At 39.5% G+C, this 14,988-nt stretch overlaps 1 protein-coding gene across 1 annotated transcript in view; it reads left to right on the plus strand.

Moving 5' to 3' along the window:
* The window catches only part of ABCA13 (ATP binding cassette subfamily A member 13), a 500,786-nt gene that overhangs the window by 335,003 nt on the left and 150,795 nt on the right, over positions 1-14,988 (plus strand). The window contains 1 exon segment of the mRNA XM_014593022.1: positions 4,827-4,935. Coding sequence (XP_014448508.1) covers positions 4,827-4,935 — 109 coding nt within the window.

Raw genomic sequence — 14,988 nt, forward strand, 5'->3', positions numbered from 1 at the left:
TCTGAAAGAATCTTTAAATATCCCCTAAACTAGACAAAACTACTCTTTTGAACAAATAAATAACACATCTTTATAACTTATTTATAAAAACATATTTTTGTACACTTGGGATTCAGAATTTTTTCTCTGATTCTAGTCTTAGCACCATATACTAATCAGAATTTCAACCCCATTTACATTTACCTAATTCACTTGTTTTGTTTGCTTGTTTGTTTTTTTTTGTTTTCTGTTTCATTTTGCCATAGGGTATATGTGCTTGCCAGAGAAGAAATAGACAGAAAGAGGGAACGTGAGACACCATGTCCCCCAGAGGAATTGTCACACAATCTCTATCCCTCCATTCTTTTCTTGGAGACTTTGGGTACACACCCACACACAAGCCTGGTGTGATTTCTAAGCCACCATATTAGGGACTCAAACCATGCAGCTTGCCATGAGAATCCTTTTTATTTGTATCCAGTCTTTTTCTATGATATTCTATTTTTCATTCACTTACTCTGAAAGAATCTTTAAATATCCTCTAAACTAGACAAAACTACTCTTTTGAACAAATAAATAACACATCTTTATAACTTATTTATAAAAACATATTTTTGTACACTTGGGATTCAGAATTTTTTCTCTGATTCTAGTCTTAGCACCATATACTAATCAGAATTTCAACCCCATTTACATTTACCTAATTCACTTGTTTTGTTTGCTTCTTTGTTTGTTTTCTGTTTTGTTTTGCCATAGGGTATATGTGCTTGCCAGAGAAGAAATAGACAGAGAGAGGGAAAGTGAGAAATCACGTCCCCTGGGGGAATTGTCACACAATCTCTATCCCTCTATTCTTTTCTTGGGAGATTTTGGGCACGCACCCACACACAACCCTGGTGTGATTTCCAAGCCACCATATCAGGGACTCAAACCATGCAGCTTGCCATGAGAATCCAGCCACCCTAATCACCTGCTGACCCCAGTTAGCTCGTTCTTAACCATTATATTTGAGTTGCTCATGGAACACAAAGATAGACATGTTAAGTTATTATCATTTTCTTTGAAAAAGTAAAACCACACTAGTCAGCATCAGATAGTCTCATCTTTTATCCCCCCCACCTGTTTTCTTTTTAAAATTTTTGCCATAGGGTGCATGTTCTTGCAGGAGAAAGAGAGAATAAGACAGAAGGAAAGTGAGAAAGTACTCCCCAGGGTGATGATCATGCCACAACTCCTGCTTCTTCACTCTCTTTGTGAGACTTTGGGCATGAACACATATGTGCCCTGCACGTTTTTTAAGCCACTGGTGTCAGGACTCAGACTGCACAGTCAGCCATGTGAGATCCAGCCACCTTCACCCCAGGCCTTCGGCTGGCCCCACTAGTCTCATCTCAACTAAAGACCAGATATTGGATACAGACATTTTCCTAATGTTTCCCTAGTTGTTCTTGCCCTCAGCACCCATGTAGCACTTGAAGTGATGTGAAGAATAGAGCCCATTTGTGTCCTTGACTTACATGTTACAATTTTGAAGACATTTTACTAACTTTATTTACCAAAGATTTTTACCCAAGTCATGAGCACTAGAAAATTGTTTAGGCTTTTATTTAATCTGTGAACATGGATTTAAGTCCATGTGATACCATATTTATAGGCATAAACATATTAACACAATATACCATGCACATGTGTAGACACACATGCAATGCCAAGCAAGTTAGTTTATCCACCACATATAGCTAAGGTACAACCCAAGTTCAAGTGTCCTCTCACAGTACAAAATAACTTCGAGTACCCCACAAACCAAAGAGCATGCTAATATTTAATTTTCCATTCTACTCTATTTCACAACTGAGCAGATTTCAAGAGCAAACAATACCACTTTCAGTATCGCCAGAAAGATCCCAGAATTTCAATTGTCCCTTCTCTCCCATAAGAGCCAGGGCTAGAGAAACACACATAAATATGCACGCACACACACATACACAGATTTTTGTAGAGGTTACCAAACTTGCAGACATATAATGCAAAACATTCCATCCTTTTATCAAAATGTGGACAGTCACACCCACACATATTCTATCAAACAGAAACCAAACTTTTTTTCTTTTTTTGGAGAGGTTTTTGCTATAGGGCACATGCGCTCACCAAAAAGACAGAGAGACAGAAAGTGAGAAATCACACCAGAGGGGGGATGGCTATGCTGCAATCCCACCTCCTCCATTCTCCTCTCAGGATTTTGGGCACTCACGCACACATGCCCAGTGTGAATTTAAGGCACACATGCCCAGCATGAATTTAAGCCACCAGATTTGGGACTTGAACCATGGTTGACTACATGGGAGTCCAGCAGCATACCCATTACACCAACTACTGGTCCCCAGAAACCAAACATTTAAAGGGAGGTTTAGCTACGCAAATTGGGGGAAATTCCACATTAATTGCTCTGCCAGGTATGAAGCGAGGAGACTATTTACTACTCTTCACATACAAATTCAAAGGGATTGAGACTCCAAAAGTAGGTTTTTCTCTGACCCTTAAGCAGAAGAAACCTAGAGAGGTGATGTTGCAGTATCAGCTGTCTCCACCAGAGGTCCCTCCACCAGCATGGGCTCTCGTTCACTTCCCCAGGTTGGCTTTCTCCCCAGTGACCTGAATGAAGTTCTTCCTCTTCCTCTGCAGAAGAGGCAGGATCTTACTCTAGCCCCACTTCTGCAAGTCCTGCTGCACAATTGCAGTGCAACTTAAAGAATGATTTTTGGCCACATCTCCCCAATATCTAGGTGATAATGTGGCCCTAGTTCTGTAGTATACACCCCAGAGGACTTCTGGCTGGTTGAGAGCTTGTTACCCAGTCAAAGCTAACACCAAAGTAACTGAACAAAACACACGGAGGTAAAAACACAAGCACAGATTGTCATGGATTTCAAAAGAGACCTTCTGCCACTTAGCTGGTACGTGCAAACCAGTTTTCTGCAAATGTGGACCCTTACAAGAAAGAGACACCAAAGTAACATTAAGGACAAAATTTTCTGTGGACCTAAAAGAGATCTCTGAGTCATTTATCTTCTGGATGGGCACAAAGACCTTTCCCACTTAGCAGGGACCTGCAAATCACCATCCTGAAAATGTGAACCCTTACAAGAAGAGGATATCAAAGTAACATTACAGACACAAATTATTTCTGTGGACTTAAAAGATATCTTCTGAGGCATTTATCTTCTGGACAGACACAGAGACCTTTCCCACTTAGCTGGGACCTGTAAATCAGCATCCCACACACCCAACTCTTACAAGAAAAGGATTAGCCAAAAGGAAAAGGATAATACTTTTCCAGGAAAACCAGACAAGCACTCACCTATTTAGACAACAAATGTGAGCTCCTTTCGAGTTCCAGCCAAACCATGTTCCTAATTCTGGCATTCCCAGCTGTTGGCCAACTGCATTCCCCCAGGACTATGTTACATGGTTGCACCTAGGGGCATACTCCTCCAGGTGGCTCTTGCATTCCCAGTCCTCAGACTAAAACAGCAGGGCAGTTGCTAGGGCATATCTAAAGGCAGTGGCTCCCAATCCCTGAGCAATAGGGGATCATGGACCTGTTACTGAACCAAAGTAGGTATGGACCAGGAACAGTCACTGTGAGAAAGGCCAAATTCCAACTCATGAGATTTGTCCAGGATGGATGGGTAACAATGGGTGACTTTGTCCAGGAATCAGCTAACTTTGCTCAAAAGGCCCAGTATGTTTGGGGACTGGCTTCAATGGAGAAATAATTCCTCCTAGTCTTTAATTTAGTCCATGTATGCAAATGAAGGATAAAAACTTGTGCAATTCTGATAGGTCAATTCAAGGTACAGCCCACTGGTCCATTATTGAAACTGGTACTTTGTGATTGGTTGCTCTGCTGCAGCTAGTGTGCATACTCTCTCTCTGCAGGGGGGTCAGCTTAGGTTACTCAGACTTCTTGGGCAGGCACCCACCAACAAAAGCTGCCCCAAACAACAGTCACCACCAGTCTAGTTCTGACTGGTTACATTTTTGTGAGAACTCGAATAGATTCCTTCAAGTTTAACTTTCTATGGAGAGGCTCTAATTCTATGAAATGAACAATTTATCACAAAAGACAGCATTGTCTGGAGGAATGAGCTGTTTAATCTTTCGTCCTAAAGCCAAAATGCACCAGATGTAATTGATTCATTATACTTTTTGAAGATAGTCACCAGCATTCCAAATGGAATATATATTTCTCATTTTTCATTAAAATATTGATATTTTGAAATATAGACACTGATGACTAGATTAGTACTTTTTATGATACTTATTATCCAACTTTAATCACATTGTCATTTTCTCTTTTTCTTCACCTTTCTCCTATCTGACAGGAATGCTGCTTTACTCTCCATGCTCAGCAAATGTTCAGTTCAATTTATTTTCAGAAATAATGTTCCATGTGCAGTTATTAATCTGAAAGTAATCATTTTTTTCTGGTCCTCTACCATGCTTTTAATTTGCAGGTCAAATTTCATTAGCTCACCAATGTAGGCAGAAAAAAAAATTAAGGGCTTTGGTCTCTTTTTCTCTGTGAGAATATAATTATAGAGCAACATTCACATTTGTTCTGGGGAAAATTAATCTATTTTTAGCTGTAAATTATATGCTTGAGATAAATATACAATTAGCAGACTGGAATTGACTGCTCACTGTCAGCCATGCAGGAACATTTGAGTCCTGCAGTTCGGTGCTGTTGAAGCTAACTGACAGGAGTCCCTTGTGCCGGAGAATGGCTGACAAACAGACTTCAGAACTAATTTCATGAGAGCCATTAAATTATCTTTCTTTTTTAGGTGTGGTATAATCAGAAGGGTTTTCATTCCCTACCTTCCTACTTAAATCATCTAAACAACCTCATTTTGTGGCGGCACTTACCCTCGGCTGTGGACTGGAGACAATATGGTAATGTTATTTTTTCATGCATTAGTATTCACTACTTTCAAAAGACAATGTTTGTAGAAGTGAAAGGAGTGAAAAGTTCTGAATAAGAATGTCAAGAGGGATGGGAAGGTTCCTACTTGGTAGCTAAACCATATGTAAACACATAAAAAGGGAATAAACGGTCTTCTTCCTCTGTGTCATTAACTGTCTTCCTCTGTGTCATTAACCTTCTTGAAACCATGACCTCTTCTGTGAGAGGGAGGGAAGAAAAGATGCCTTTGGAGTTCCCTCTCCAAATTATTTTACCCTGTGATTTTAATACCCTACAGATGCAAGAATAATCTCACTTTTTAAGGATACCATTATCTAAATACTATAAGGGAGACTACAGTGTTAGGAAGGTGATCATCTTACTTTAATTTATGCTGGGCTCGTAACTCTTTGATTATCTGTGATAATCATTGATTTACTATTGATGACATCTTCATTTGATAGATTACACAGGTCTTCTGTAATCCAGAGTTAATGTATTAGCTTAGGGCAATATTTTGTTGTTTGTTTATTTTATTTGGGTGGAGTAATTTATATTTTATCAAATGTGTTCAGTCTCTTTTAAAAAATAAAGAAAAACAGGAAATAAAAGCAACAACAGGCCAGGCCATATGCATCATCATTTATTCATAAACAAAAATATTTTTGAGAAATCAATTCAGATAGAAATCAGTGCTAACTCATTATTCTCATATGCTATAGCTTTATCCCAAGCTTATCTAATTTCTACATATGTGTTTCTTTTATCTGTCAATTAATAAAATAAACTTAATTATTTTGTGGTACCAAGTTATTTTGGAGTAATAGGTAATATAAATAATTTAAAATGTATATGACTAAAAATAAAGCCATACAACATAAGGACAGCAATAAAATAAGCTTAATTATTTTGTGGTAACAAGTTATTTGTAGTAATAGGTAATATAAATAATTTAAAATGTATATGACTAAAAATAAAGCCATACAACATAAGGACAGCAAAATGACACTGATTATTTGAAGTGAAATAAGGACTCTATTAGAAAGTATTTGCCAACTTTACTGATTAGAAAACTGATGTTTAGGGGGCCATTAGGTGGCATGGTGGTTAAGGTGTTGGACTCCCACAGGGCCAACTGCGGTTTGAGTCCCAGACTTGGCAGCTTGTTTTCTCACTTTTCCTCTGTCTGTCTGTCTGTCTCTGGTGAGCATGTACCCTCTGGCAATTTGAAAAATAATAATAATTATAAATTAAATTAGTATTTTAATAGAAGAAAAGTAATGTTTAGAAAAATGGTCTACAAACCAGAAGTCATACTTCTGGTAGGCATATATAGGGCATAATTTATGAGCAGGAAATTACTAACTTTAGACTTTGAACAGTGAGCAGGATTTTGAGGTCAGGAAGTTATGCTAGGTATTAGCAATGCATTAGACACCATAGTGTGTGTTTAAGCTATATGGAAGAGTCCATTTTGATCTTATAAAGGTGAGCATAGAGGGATAATTGTTCTTGGGTTTGGAAAGATTGTTTGAGGTGAAATTCTGCTGAGCCTTTACTGAAAGTGTAAGAATATCTCAAAAGGGCAAAAAAAAAAAAGAGCAAGGGACAGAGAGATTATTTCCAAATTCCCAAATTTGAGGAAAGACATGTACATACAAATACAACAGTCTTAAAAACGCCAGAGGGCCGACCAGATAGTATGGTGGTTGAGGTGGCTAGATACTACATGGCCAACTGTGGAGTCTGAGTCCTGGACCTGAAAGTCTAAGAAACATGTCAGGTGTGTGTGTGTGTGTTTGTGTGTATATGCCCCAAATCCCAAGAGGGGAGTGGAGGAGAGAGGATTGTGGCATGGTAATCCAGGGTGTGCTTTCTCACTTTCTTTCTCCCTCTTCCTATCTGTCTCTGGCAAGTGCACAAACTCTTCAGCAAACTGAAAACAAAGAAAGAGAACAGAACAATTCCAAGCAGAATGGATGAATCTAAAGAGATCCATACTGGGACACAATATAAGATCAAACTTCCAAAAGCTAAAAATAGAAACATGAAAGCACCAGGAGAAAAGTGACTTAGGACATAAGGAGGAATATGTCAGTAAGTTTACTCAGTAAGAGTAATGAGCAAAGTTCCTATCAAATGTCTTGAAGACCAGAATGTAGTGGGACAGTTTATTCCAAATACTGAAAGGAAAAACAGTTATCCAAGAATCCTATGTCCAGTAAAATAGTAATTCAATGAGAGGGAAATTAAGACATTTACAGATAATTAAAAGTCGAGGGAATTTACTAACACTAGACTATCCCTGTAAGAAATTCTAAATGAAATCTTTTAGATTGAAATGAAAGGCCACCTAGAGTAACTCAAACTCATATAAAACTATAAAATTCCCTACTAAAAGTAAATACATGGACAAATAGGAAAACTAGTATATTATAATATTGATTTGTAACTCTTTTTTTTCTTTTTAATTTTGCCAGAGGGCGTGTGTGCTTGCATGAGGGGGAGAGAGAGACAGAGAGAGAGAGAGAGATAGGGAGAGAGAGAGAAAGTAAGAAAACAACCCCTCCCTCAAGGGGAATGGTCATGCCACAATCCCTTCTCCTCCATTTCTTCTTCCTTTTGGGATCCCAGATATGCATACACACATGGTGCCTGGCATGTTTTTCAAACTGCTAGGTCCAGGACTCAAACTGCATAATTGGCCATGAGGGTCTAGTCATTTCAGTCACCACACTGCAGGCTAGCCCAACTCCACTTTTTATTCTGAAAGATTTAAGTGGAAAAATATATAATAAAAATATAAATCTATGTTAATATGTACACCATATATGAAGACACAATTTGTGATATCATTAACATATGGTATTATAAGGCATAAAACTATAAAAAATATAGTTTTTCTATGTAATTGTTTTTAAGTTGGAATCATTTAAAAAATAGATTGTTGGGATGAATAGATAGATAATGGTTACGTCACTGGACTTCCATGTAGTCAACTGCAGTTTGAGTCCTGGGCCTGGAGACTTAAAATCCATGCTGGGTGCATGTATGTGCAAGCCCACAATCCTGAAAGGAGAATAGATGAGAAAGGATTGTGGCATGGCCATCCCCATGGAGGGTGATTTCTCACTTTCTGTTTCTCTGTCTCTCTCTGTCTCTCCAGCAAGCACATGCACCCCATAGCAAAAAGCTCTCTAACAAAATAAAATGAAAATAGATTGTTATAACTTTAGGATGTGTTACATGTAATTTCTCTGGTAACCACAAAGAAAATATCTATATCATATCTGTGTCACATACACAATGAAAGTGATTACATGTAATTTCTCTGGTAACCACCAAGAAAATATGTACATCATATCTGTGTCACATACACAATGAAAGTGAAAAGAGAATGAAAGCTTGTCACTAAAAAGAAAAATCAACTGAATGCAAAAGAAGTCAGTACAGGACAAAACGGTGATGGATGAGACATGTAGGAAATAATAACAAAATGACAGTAGTAAGTACTTTCTTACCAGTAATTACATGGAATGTAAAGGATTAAATTTACCAATCAAATAGATTATCAAAATGTATGGCTAGATGGGTAAATAGATAGATAGGTGTAGAAATAAATAAATAAAGCCTTAAATTAAGTCCTGGTGCAGGCAGGAAGGCATCACCATTAGGTGACTGAGGCTTTATGAGAGGCCAGGGTTTGGTTCCCAGCCCAACTTAAATGGCTGCATGTGGTGGCTGGTGCCTGTGGCCCTAGCTAACTGGGAGCCTGGAGCAGGAGGATCATGACATGGAAAGGCCCTTTCAAAAAATACATCTCTTTCTCTCTCTCCAACCTCTCACTTCCTCTTTCTCATGAACAAAATAAGTTATTCAACTTCTTGCTATGTAGAACTTACTTTAAATCTAAGAACATGTGTAGGTTGACTATAAGGATGGAAAAAATATTCTATGCAAATAATAACTAAAAAGAGTAGTGGTCACTATATTAAGTGAAAAACCGCTACAAGAGACAAAAAAAGAACATTATATTATCATCAAAGTATCCATTTATCAAGACAATGTAACAATTGTAAATATATATGTACCAAACACCAGTGTTCCTAAATAATGAAGTAGACATAGACAGAATTAAGAAGAGAAATACATAGCTCTACATAATATTAAGATACTTCATACTTCAGTATGGACAGAACAAAAACACAGGACTAATAAGGAAACTTAGGTGGAAATAGTATAGACCAACTATACCTAACAGACATGAACAGAGCATGCCATCCAACAGCAGCAAAATACACATTTTTTTCCCCATGTGCACATGGAACAATTTCTCAGTTAGGCAATATACTACTTCATAAAACTAGTGTTAATAAAATTAAAAGGATTGAAATTATACAAAATATCTTTTCTAGTGGAATGAAACTGTAAAAACCAGCAGAAAGCAAAGTAAAACAAATCAACAAATATGTGAAAATTAATTAGTACACCCTTACACAGATGAGTTAGAGGATAAATCACAAGGGAAATCAGAACATATCCTGAGACAAAGGACAATAAGAATACAATATATCAAAATGTTGGGGTTGCAACAAAAGTAATATTATGAGGGAAACTTAAAACTATATATGCTTATATTAAAAAAGAATAAAGTCTCAAATCAACCCTGTAATTTTACACTACGAAGGACTAGAAAAAAATGATGTTAACCCAACAACAGTAGATTACAATAAATAATAAAGATTAGTGCAGAGTTAAACAAAATAGAGAATTAAACAATGGAGGCAACCAGGGACCAGCAGATGGTGTAACGATTAGGTTACTGGACCCCCACGTAGTCGACCATGGTTCGAGTCCTGGACCCCATGGATTAAAACTCACACTGGGCATGTGTGCCCAAGATCTGGAAAGGAGAATGGAGAAGGGATTGCAGCGTAGCTATCCCCCTTGAGGGATGGTTTCTCATTTTCTGTCTTGTCTCTCTGGTGAGCACATACACCGTATAGCAAAAACCTCTCTAAAAAAAATAAATAAAGACTATCAAGAAAACCAAGAGTTATTTGAAAAGTTGAAAAAGAAAAATTGGCAAAACTTTACTTGATTGACTAAGAAAAGAAGACTCATAACTAGATCAGAAATGAAAAAGGTGTCATTACCACATTTTTTTTTTGGAGGTTTTTGCTATAGGGCATGTGTGCTCGCCAGAAAGACAGAGAGAGAGACAGAAAGCGAGAAATCACCCCCCAGGGGGGATGGCCATGCCGCAATCCCTTCTCCTCCATTCTCCTCTCGGGATCTTGGGCGCACACGCGCCAGGCCTAAATTTAAGCCACCAGGTCTGGGACTCGAACTACGGTCGATTACATGGGAGTTCAGCAACATAGCCATTATGCTAACTGCTGGTCCCAGCACATTTTGTTTTAAGAGAACTGAAAAGGATTACAAGAAAGTACTATGAATAATTGTATACCAATAAGTTAGATAACTTAGATAAAATGGATAGATTGGTGGAAACAATCATGAAAAGCTAGGAAGTCTGGATGTATTTATTGCAACGATTGTAGTATAAGGGTTTACATATGTTAACATTATATTAGATATTTAATATATGTGTATATATACATATATTTCAAATTTATATATATTATGTATATATTTCAGTGAAGCATCATCATATATAATACATATATAATATATTAATGTGTATTTAAAATAGATGAAGTATATATGTAATATATTATAGGTACTATGTCTATTTTAAATACACACACACAGATATATATATATATATATATCTTGGGTTTTTGCCGTAGGGTGTTTGCACTTGCTGAAGAGAGACAGAGAAAGTCAGAGAGAGGAAAAGTGAGAATTACTCCCCAGAGCAGATGGCCACACCACAATCCATTCTCCTCTCAGGATTTTGGGAATGTACACACATGTGTTTGGTGTGATTCTCAAGGTGCCAGATCTGGGACTTGAACCATGGTCAGCCAACATGGGAATCCAGTGCCTTAATCACCATGCTACGTGCTGGCACCAACACTGAAATAGATTAGGTTGTCAGGAAATTCATGAGTATTTTTTCTATTGAAAAACTTGTCACAACTTTTCCAACAATCCGGTATAAGCTCCCATTAAATATAAAAGGTACTTGTGAGCCATGATCCCAAGTCTTATATTTGTATCTGCTGGCATCGCTGTGTAGCGGGTCCCGACCTAGAGACGCTGGAGCAGTGCTGTCAACCAGCTGTAGGCTTCAGTCGACTTCATCCTGTGTGCACTGCATACCAGGTTATCAGATGTTCAATACTCATCACAGAAACACAGGCTGAAAGGAACGGGCTTCTCTTTTGTTAAAACATCATGGTGGGAACCAGCAGTTAGCGTAATGGCTATGTCGTTGGACTCCCACGTAGTCGACCGCGGTTCGCGTCCTGGACCTGGTGGCTTAAAACTCATGCCGAGTGCGTGTGCATATGTGCCCAAGATCCCGAGAGGAGAATGGAGGAGAAGGGACTGTGGCGTGACCATCCTCCCTGGGCGGTGATTTCTCGCTTTCTGTCTCTATGTCTCTTGCTCTTTCAATTCTCGTTTGACTCATGCCTTTTTTTTTGTTTGTTTGTTTCTTAAGAGAGATTTTTCTTGAGTAATGTTTTCTCTCAACTCCTGGAAATTTCTTTAAGGACATTGTTTCTTTATATCAAAATTTCAATTCTCGTTTGACTCATTTGTGCAACCATCATGGGAAAGGAAGGGATGGTTACGCAGTAAACTGGCAACATCCAAGACCTATCAGCCTAGGAAGGTGCACTGTGAGTTGTTTTCAAATACTGTTTGAGAGTTCTTGCAAGCAGGACTCTGAATACAAGTACTGTATCACATCCCTAGATGCTTGCCTGTTTATGTGGGAAATGAAAGAGCGAGAACAATCAGCTTAATCAGCAGTGACACAAAACCTTACCCTGGTGTGGAACATGCGAAATCCCTGAGCGGAGGCTGTGTCTTGCTGATGGTTTCAACCCTGGCAACCCCACAGCACCAAGCTCGGGGGATGTCAGGTGGTGGCAGTTGAATGCACGTGTCACTGTACTACGCAGAACACATCGCGCTTCTCATTACAATGACCCTGTGAAGGGATCCTGGCAGACAGCTGGTCTCAGTGATGAAGGACCTTTCTGTACCCTGATGCAAGCAGTGTGGTAGGAGATGGGCTTGTCAGAACCCAGGCTGGCCACTTTCTTCTGCCCAGTGAGCTTGACGCTTCTCGGAGCCTCTAATTTTAGTGTGAAACTGAGTCAGTTTCTAAAGTATTGGAGGGCTGGCACTGCGGTTTGCAAAATGAGTTCTCCATGGTGGAGTAATCCTCCTGTGTGAACGTGAGAGCAGTCTGAGTATTCTGCCAGTGACTGAGAGGGGTGCCTTGGGATGGGAGGAGGGTGTGCAAGTGCAGGCTGGAGCCTGAGGACAGGCATGGATTTGGGAGTACATCGAAGGGATGGGAGGAATATTAACTAGTTTTATGTTGGAGGCTTTATTCTCTCTTTTATGTTCATGTCAGAAATTTAGTCACACTTAATGTTATATGTTATTTTTAAGAATCTCAAGGGAACTTAAAAATCACTAGAGGCTAAACGTCTCATTTTGACTGTGCCTTTTCCTGCATGTTCCTGATTGATCAACAATTTTTGCCCTTCTGCACTTGAAACTGGAATGTACATATTTATAATACTTTTGCTACCACTCACCTGGCCCAAGACACCACCCACACTTACCTGGACACCTGCTTCCCCTTCTTTTATGGATTCCTGTGGCTGCTCTTGTTTTTATACCAACTTGTCTTGTCTCTTCCCAAGTGTTCTTACCCAGGGATTATCTCTGTCAGACCATGGCATCCCTCTAGTCTCCTATATCTCTTATAATATAAAGCAAGCTCCTACTTGTGCCCTATAGGCCCTGTGGTCTGGGTTTTGCCTCCCTAGCCTCCTTGCTAATCACTGCCCCACTACCCCATGGAAACCTCAGCTTTACCCACACCAGACTCTGCTATTTCCCATGTACCACCTGTTTTCATACCTCAGGTCACAGTTCCTGTGGCCTGTGGCCTGGAGATTTCCTTTTTTTGTTTGTTTGTTTGTTTTCTTTCTTTTTTTTTTTGTTTGTTTGTTTCTTAAGAGAGATTTTTGCTATAGGGTGTATGAACTCACTGAAGAGACAGAAAGACAGAGAGTGACGGGGATAGCCATGCTGCATGCCCAGGAGGGTGGCCAAGCTGCAATTCCTTCTCCATTCTCTTCTCAGGATTTTGGGCATGTATGCACACATGCCTGGTGTTTTTTTTTTTTTTGTTTTTTTAAATTTTATTTTATTGTTATTTTTTTTTTTAGGAGAGGTTTTTACTATAGGGCGTGTGTACTTGCCAGTAAGACAGAGAGAGACAGAGACAGAAAGCTTAAGAAATCATGCCCCAGAGTGGATGGCCTCAGCACAGTCTCTTCTCCTCCATTCTCCTCTCGGGATCTTGGGCACGCACACACGTGCCCATTGTGGCTTTAAGTCACCGGGTCTGGGACTCGAACCACAGTCGACTACATGGGAGTCCAGCGACGTAGCCATTACACTAACTGCTGGTCCCATGCCTGGTGTGTTTTAAGCTGTCAGGTCTGGGGCATAAAATGCCATTAACCATGTGGGAGTCCAGCAAGGTAACCATTACGCCATCTGCTGGATTCAGTCTGGAGATTTATCTTCCGTATACCTAGATGGCTTGCTCACATGCCTTTTTTTTTTTTTTTTTTTTTTTTTTTTTGATTTTTTTTTTTTTACGCGCTTTTTTTTGAGAATTTTATTGCTTTAGGGCACATGTGCTTGCTGGAGAGACAGAAAGCAAGAAGTCACAACCTGCCCTCCCCCACTTCCAGGGGGGATGAATGTGCGTGCCACAGTCCTTTCTCCTTCGGGCTCCTTTCAGGATTTTGGACATGTGTGCACATACACCTGGTGTGAGTTTGAAGCTGCTAGGTCCAGGACTCAAACCATGGTCAACTACATGGGAGTCCAGCAATGCAACCATTACACCGTCTGCTGGTCCCTCATGTGCCTTCTTTTGTTATCCCAGCAATGCCCACCTGTTTGTCATACCGTTGGGGTAAAATCATGAAAAACAAAAACAACTACAAAAAATGGGCCAGGTGGTTGGATAGTAGTAACACAACTGACTCACGTGGGAAACGTCCTGGATTCATGCCCCAGACCTCCCTGACTGTGCTTGTCAGAGTCCTTCATGTCAAGCATCAAAGAACATAAACATGAATACTGTGACTCATTTGAATGAAGTCAGTTTCTAAAGTATTGGAAGCCTGACACTAAATAGATGAGGTTTGCAAAATTCTCCAAGGTGGATAATTCTCCCTCATGAATACGAGTGTAATTCACATTTCTGAGTTGTTGACCAGCTGAACCTGGGGGTAGAACATGGCTTGAGGACACTGTTGAGATCACCCTTGCTCTCTTTCTCTCTCTCTCTCTCTCTCTGGGTCTCCCTTTATAGAAGAAATAAACTTAAAAAAAGAAAATTAATTTTTGAAACAGACAAACACACAAATCCAATCTCATGAGCCTGTCGCAGGTCACCTCATGTACCCCTCCAGTCATATGCCATGTGACCAAACTTCATCCCACTCTGGTTGCTCTCTTCTAAAAGCCTTTTTGTCAATATTCTGTTTACATTTGACAAGAAAGACATAAACAAGATGTTGATGTTTTGCTGGGAAAGTGTAAAAATTGTCCTCTTGCCCCATTTTCGGGACTTCAATGCCTCATGTGCATTCATGATGAAGCCCACACTTTTAAGTGCTACAAGCTACCTGCAATTAGCCTCCCATTTTAGCCTCATCTCTCTTCCCCCCCTTTCCCTTCCCAGGCCATGGCCAGGCCTTTGCACCTGATGGCCTTCCATTCCTCTGGCCCCTTGTGCCTGCATTTCCTTTGTTGAGACTGCCTGTCTTACTCTTCATTGTCTTAGGCATTACCACTCAGATTTCCTC

This window comes from Tupaia chinensis, unplaced genomic scaffold (assembly GCF_000334495.1).
Source record: "Tupaia chinensis unplaced genomic scaffold, TupChi_1.0 Scaffold139484_1, whole genome shotgun sequence".
Lineage (NCBI taxonomy): Eukaryota > Metazoa > Chordata > Mammalia > Scandentia > Tupaiidae > Tupaia > Tupaia belangeri.